The sequence below is a fragment of the Adiantum capillus-veneris genome, chromosome 21 (genome assembly GCF_014529385.1).
Source record: "Adiantum capillus-veneris isolate H3 chromosome 21, ASM1452938v2, whole genome shotgun sequence".
NCBI classification, from domain to species: domain Eukaryota; kingdom Viridiplantae; phylum Streptophyta; class Polypodiopsida; order Polypodiales; family Pteridaceae; genus Adiantum; species Adiantum capillus-veneris.
The window spans coordinates 147,624,718-147,631,875 of record NC_140951.1 but is presented as its reverse complement, the minus strand read 5'-3'; the positions used below and the strand labels follow the sequence as shown (position 1 = coordinate 147,631,875).

Sequence of the window (7,158 nt, the reverse complement as noted above, 5' to 3'; positions counted from 1 at the left end):
TGTGGCCACATTTGCACCCAAAAATCCACCTTTAGTTTACTAAGGTGAAGTGGCTTATTTAAAGGTTCAATAACCTTCAAGAGTGGCACAGCACAACCTTCAGCCCAAAGAACACACAAAGTGAACACGTGTACCAAAAGGGCAAATGGCCACCTGAAAGAAGAACATGTGTCAGGCATTTCCAAGAACCATTTCCATGCATACTCCCACGTTGTACACAGCTAGGTACCTACAATCGACTACGCACTCATTTTGCGCAGTGAAGCTACCGGTCCTCTTTTAGAATCACCCGATCGTCTGCAACGCCCGATCGTCTACTTTGCACAACCTCGTTGATCATACACACTGAATCTCGTCGCTTCTCCTTGAGCCGCTCACACACTGGTTTTATTGGAGGGTGTTGCCGCCATGGCTTCTCTGCAGCAGGGCTGCTGTAGCCCTTCCCTCCCAAAGTCATGCACTTCCCCCGCATTTGCAAAGCTGCACCCCTCTACCAGCTTCAGGACTCGGAGTAAGCCCGTTCATGTGTCACCCTCACAGCTGTACCGAGAATATGGGAAATGGGGAGTCCAACCTTCAATGGTGCGACGCACGCGAGCAGACTACAGAGTGCACGACACAAAGAAGAATCCAGAGGCTTCTCAGATCAGTGAAACCTCAACTCATGAGGAACATGATGGTGGCGCATCATATGGATCGAGCTGGAAACACAAAGACAGTGCAGGTTTAAGCAAGACCTTCTCGTCCACACTTGAGCACGCAGATGAGACCCATTTAAGACAGTGGAGAGAGGAAATTGAACATGCGCCTGGGGGACGATCAAAAGGCCAAAACTGGAATGATCTGGCTTGGGTTCAGTCTCAAATAGATAAGCGATGCGTGGAGAACATGAGAATGCTGGTAGTGGACTCTATTCAGGAGGCGAAGGCTGGGCATCCAGGCCTACCACTGGGAATGACTGAGGTGGGCTATTTTCTCTACCGCAAGGCAATGCGGCACAATCCTCGAAATCCAAGCTGGTTCAACCGAGATCGCTTTGTCCTTAGTGCAGGTCATGGATGCCTTCTTCAGTACATCTGCCTTCATCTAGCTGGGTATTCATCTGTCAAGGTAGAGGTCTATTCTCATTAGCTTTTTTTCTGGGTAATTTATTCGTTTGTGTCTACAAAATGTACTTTGTACCATGGCTCAGATTTTGCACAAAAGAATGGTCTTGTTGCATTACTGTGTGCCTACAAAACTGATATATGATGTTAGCCCTCGGTAAAATTTTAGTGGATGAGTATGATGAATTACAGAGAATAACCGAGGTATTTGACCTTTTGGTTGTGATATCTTGGAGAAGGATACCTTAATTGAAGTGGGGAGTCTCACTCTTTAGTATGCAGGGTTCTGGATGGAATCCTGAAGGTGCTACTATCAACTAGATCCCTGTAAGGTTCTTTAATATTAAGTGGGCTGCAACCCCTTCCTAGAATTCTCCATGCCTGGAGGCAAAGAGTCCTTCCACACATTTTTGTTCCTCTTTGCTATGGCCTTCACAGCTTAAATCCTTAATTATTGTCATGTTTATACACTCTTTACCAAGCTTGCATGCCAGTTTCATGGCAACTGGAGATAGTTTCCCTGTTCAGAACAAAGTTTTGTTCCTGATCATGTGTAAGGCTCTCGTAAGGACTAGACTTGTGATAAATATCCATGCTCTTCTAAAGACAAGGCTTGTGATAAATATCTGACTGTCATGATGTGGGCGGTTTCCTAAAGACTAGCTAGGAACAATAAGCCACCCTGTACTAATTCCTTTTTAGACATGGAACTCACATTTGTAATCTGCACCCTCAAGATGTTCTGATTCTGAACTTCCTGAGAAAGAAGAGATAACTACCCTAACATAACTGTCAACATATGTGGCACAGTTCTCTTCACACTCCGCTGTCAACTAAGGGTCCGTGTGCCCATGGTCGAGTTACTCATACAAATGATGCTCACCCATGTCCAACATACTTGGAACAGTTGGAAACCTCCTCATCTGTCATGCATTCATTTTCACTCCAGTCCTGCATGAGAGCCCTAGCACCACAAACACATTAAGCATACATCATTATAATCTACATACAATTATCAGCGAAGAGCCCACCCAGTTTCAAGAATCTTCTGAGCTTTGTAGGATCTCTTACTATTAAGCTTGAGATGGACCCCGACGCGACTGATGCTCGCTTGCAAGACCTCAACCCACAATCAATCTTGAGAGTCTCAAGGCTTGTGGCATAATATAAACATTCACCTGCAGGGGGAAAAATAAAAGTAATGGGGTGGGCCAGTTTGTTGTCATAGACTCAGTGTCAGCTCTCCCCATTTATATTGATGCCGCATTGTGTTTAGTGATGTTTGCCTAAAATAATCCCTTTATAACTTAACCAAATGTATTGGTCTTTGGTCTCACACATTGGAGCGATATTTCACTTTCAAGAAATATTTTGTCAGTTTTGGTAAATAAGCTGGGGTTAAAATTGAAGGGAATGGAATCTCACTTATCAAGGATTGAGCCTCTCATAGAGCCAAGGATGGTTTCAACATGCAGAACTTTCATGCTATCTCATACAATGATAGCAAATCGAATTTATGACCGTTTCAAAGAGCCATTTGCAAGTTATACATCTTATCTGCCCATTTGTAACGAAGGATCAGTAAAGTCAAGACAGAAAGTGTCTTATAAATATGAGCTATATTCATTGTCATCAACTGCTCGTGTCAAGCCATTGAAGACCTAGAGGGTTAGGGCTCCACGAACCTAACCCTAGCCAACTTGCAAAATCCGGCCCAGGGGCCTAAACCCTAGCAGCAGCAGAAGAAGAAGTCTTTACCAACTTACAAGTCCTCGCCGAGTGGCCCAAGTATTAAAGTAGGGTTGGGATTAAAAATCTTGACCCCAGCCAACTTATGGGACCTTGTCTGATGGGGCCTAAAAATAAAGCACCCACACACACACAGAAGACTTTGCGTAAAAACTGATGATGTGGCAGCTGTACAGAACACCCGGATTTCGCGCTGACCTGCTGACGTGGCAGACTGTACGGACTCGTGCGAATTGTGCTGCTGATGTGGCAGTCGAACAGATTTCCGGATTATGCGTTGGCAGCTTTCGGTGCCAGCTTTTGGAACAGATGCTTTTGAGTTTGATGCTTTTCATGTAAACTGTTTTCATGGCCAAGGGGCCTTAAATATGTGCCCAGGGTTCACTCTCTGGCATCCTACCGTATGGAGGTGCAGAGGAGTGCTGCCAGCATTGTAACATGTTCAAGAAGTGTAAAGAAATACCGAAAAGGGCACCAGGGTTTGGGGCCAGTGCTCTCTTCGGTGCGTCTCTTTCAACACTCTTGTTTTGAAGCGTCTTAAAATTTGTTCAGTCTGTTCTGGCATGGGGTGCCCTCCTGTTACATTCATGCTATTTAAGGACTAACAGCATTAATCATCCAGTGCACATCTTAAGGATGAATGCCACTTTGTTTGAAGTATGTCCTAGGAGGTGCATGTAATTTATCCCATGTGGCATCAGAAGGGTTAAAGTAGTTAAAGCTAGGGAAACAAGGGTTTTTCAAGTTAAATTTGACCTTTTTGAAATCTAATGGGGGCTTCTGACTCGATATGACGCAAGGTGTAATTCTCACTTGTAGACACTCTTTTATTTCATACTAAAATGCCAGGATTTTATGTTCAAAGTTTTTTCTTTCATGACTTTCAGATTGAGGATTTGAAGAGACTGTGTAAGCTGGGAAGTCGTACGCCTGGCCATCCTGAGAATGTAACAACTCATGGCATTGAGGTGACAACAGGTAAGCTGTTGGTTTAAACCTTGAAAGGGGGAAGCTGCTTTTGTGGCATGCATTTTTCTGGTTCAGTGAGGAAAGACAGTGACAAAACTGCCTGAAGGGGTTTGGAACTTCAATCAGATGTCCATATGTGGGGGCTTTTGACCATGTTTAGGTGTAATTCATCATATGAGGACAGTGTAAATAATTTTTTTCTGGTTATTTAACAGGGCCTCTTGGACAAGGTGTTGCAAATGCTGTTGGATTAGCTATTGCAGAGAAGCACTTAGCAGCTCGCTTCAATAAGCAAGATTGTACAATTGTAGATCACAGAACGTGAGCGGACATTTTGTGAAATGCTTATGTAGTCCTTATGATTTAATTAAGGCCAACAATGTATTCCCTTCACTGTCCTGCAGGTTTTGCATCATGGGTGATGGTTGTGCTATGGAAGGAATTTCAAATGAAGCTGCATCCTTGGCTGGACATTTGAAATTGAATAAACTCACAGTAATTTATGATGACAACCACAACACAATCGATGGAGACACAAGTCTTGCATTCAGTGAAGATGTGACTCTGAAATTTCAAGCCTTTGGTTGGAATACAATCAACGTGGAAGATATTTATGATGACTTGGGCTCATTTGAATCTGCACTTGATGAAGCACTGAAAGAGACGGAGAAGCCTACATTTATTCGGGTAGCTATATTGGTACCTTCTTTCTGCTAATTGCATGTCAACAAAAACACGGGGTCGTGAATCAACCATTGGATATGTCAGGTCAAATCACGTATCGGAAGGTTATCTAAGAAAGAAGGTACTTCCAAAGCTCATCATGGAACATTCGATGAGGAAGATGTGAAACACATGCGAGATGCAGCTGGATGGGATAATAGGGAGCCTTTTTACGTATCACCGCTGGTTCACAAGTAAACTTACATTAAGTTTCTGTTTCTCTGTGTTGAATGCTTTTGGTAGTTGTCTGCTCAGATGAATTATACAGAGATATATTAATCCTCTTGCATGGGTGATGTTTGTAGAGAATTTGAAAGGCAAATAGAAGGAGGACAAGCATTGGAAGATGAATGGAATGCAACTCTTGAGGAGTACAAACAGAAGTATCCACGTGAGGGAGCAGAGTTCTTGCAGCTTGTCAACAACCATCTGCCCGAGGATTGGGACAAGGTCTTGCCAGTAAGTGTGCCCAAATCGCCCGCACTTGCCTGTTTCCTTCTTTTTTCAATTAACATGTCTTTTCGCTGTTTGGAGACAAACGTTTAGTGTTTTGACATAATTTTCATGGACAGAGTTTTCCTATGGATGATCCTGTGGATGCCACTCGAGGGTATTCTGAAAAATGCCTGAATGCGCTAGCCACAGTCCTCCCTGGTCTGTTGGGAGGGAGCGCGGATTTGGCCAGCTCAAACAAAGCTTACTTAAAAGATTTTGGGGATCATACATCAAAAACTCCATGGGGTCGCAATATTCGATATGGAGTACGTGAACATGCAATGGCTGGCATTTCAAACGGTATTGTATTGCATGGAAGTGGACTCATTCCGTTTGCAGCAACTTTCCTGATCTTCTCCGATTACATGAAAAATGCCATGCGGCTTTCTGCACTGAGCGAAGCAGGAGTGCTATATGTGTGCACGCATGACTCGATCGGTTTAGGTGAAGATGGGCCAACACATCAACCAGTTGAGCAGCTGATTGGATTGAGAGCCATTCCAAACATGTACGTCTTCCGGCCAGCTGATGGCAATGAGACAGCTGGAGCCTACAAGGAAGCAATCAAGCGCCGCAAAAGCCCTTCTGTGATTGCGCTTTCTAGGCAAAAGGTGTGGGCAAATGTCGCAGGTACCTCTTCTGATAAAGTGGGAAAAGGAGGGTACATAGTGAGTGATAACTCTGATGGTAAACCAGAACTCATTCTCATAGGAACTGGGTCTGAGCTTTACTTATGCGAGAGTGCTGCGGAAAAGCTAAGAGAGGAGGGTCGCAAGATACGAGTTGTTTCGTTAGTCTGCTGGGAGTTGTTCAATGAGCAGGACAGAGATTATCAAAACAGTGTCCTGCCAGATGCTGTGGAGCGACGAATGTCAGTCGAAGCAGGATCACCTCTTGGATGGAAAGAATATGTGGGTTCCAAAGGGCATGTCATAGGAGTGAACACATTTGGAGAGAGTGGAGCATACTTGGATGTGTTGAAAAAATATGGGTTTACACCCGAGGGTATTCTTGACGGAGCCAGACAAATGCTGAGGTGTTGAACCTCTCCTACAAAGATGTTTGCAAGTCTCTTGCTGGCTTCGTCCTGTAAAAAGAGCTTCTGATGTATATACAACATTGATACATAATTTTGTATGTGCGCAACCCTCGAATCTCAAATGGGTCGGTGTTTTCATTTTTTTTATCCTTCTGATCACGAGTACTCTTGATCCTTGTACTAATGCAAGGATTAAACATGTACTAGCACAAGCCATGGATCATACAGAGTCTTATCTCACTTAACAGGTGATCTGCAACTTTAACCTGCCTACTTCCATAACTTGGGTTTGTTCACATGGAAGGAGTATCCACATCTTGTACCAAAACATGTGACTACTGCTTTCTACCCATTCATGAGCATTGCTAGTGGAAGGCACATCATTAGACTTCTGAGTTTTCCTCAAATGTGACTATATAACTCAATTTCCTTAAGAGGTTGTCTATGCATCTTTCAACTATTTCGAAATCACATTAGAATTTCTGATAATCTCACGACATATTGGGTGAAACGATAAACCAGTGCTAAGAGACTTGGTCAATACGCCCTGTTGTAAAAAACCTCTAAAAAATGACCTGTGTCTAAAAGCCTTTTGTAAAATTCTCTATGGAGCATAGCAACAAAAATACGTTCTTGTGTAGTATGGTTCATCCCTTTTACAACTCCCTAGTGTGCATGGTGAAACAGATTGCCCTTTAATTTCTCTCTTGGTTCTCGAGTAGTATGGTTTGTCTATTTTACAACTCCTTTTTAACTAGTGTGCGGCGCAGTAAAATGCTGCTTAATTTTTCTCTTTGTTCAAAAGTCAGACCATTCCTCTTAAGAGGAACTCCCCACCTTTAAGCCTTTTGCTACCACCGATTCTCAAATAGCGCAAAAAACTTTAGAAAGTAGAGAAAAACTCATCCTCACTTTTCAAAGGTCTGAGTCATCAATAAATGTCACAAAGTAACTAGCTCTCCTGAGGAATTCAAAGGTCCGAGTCATCAATAAATGTCACAAAGTAACTAGCTCTCCTTAGGAATTTATCGGTATAGTATCAGAAACGTCACTATGAACAAGTTCAAGAGGCTCCAA

The 7,158-nt window shown here is 43.2% G+C and overlaps 1 protein-coding gene across 1 annotated transcript; it reads left to right on the top strand.

Annotated features, from left to right (window-relative positions):
• The first annotated feature begins 204 nt into the window (after positions 1–204).
• LOC147431928 (transketolase, chloroplastic-like) lies at positions 205–6,189 on the top strand. The gene is made up of 7 exons (XM_086494377.1): positions 205–1,110; positions 3,743–3,833; positions 4,040–4,145; positions 4,229–4,511; positions 4,593–4,741; positions 4,853–5,006; positions 5,120–6,189. The coding sequence occupies exons 1-7, from the start codon at positions 409–411 to the stop codon at positions 6,083–6,085; spliced, it is 2,451 nt and encodes an 816-aa protein (XP_086350503.1). The 5' UTR covers positions 205–408; the 3' UTR covers positions 6,086–6,189.
• The last annotated feature ends 969 nt before the right edge of the window (positions 6,190–7,158 follow it).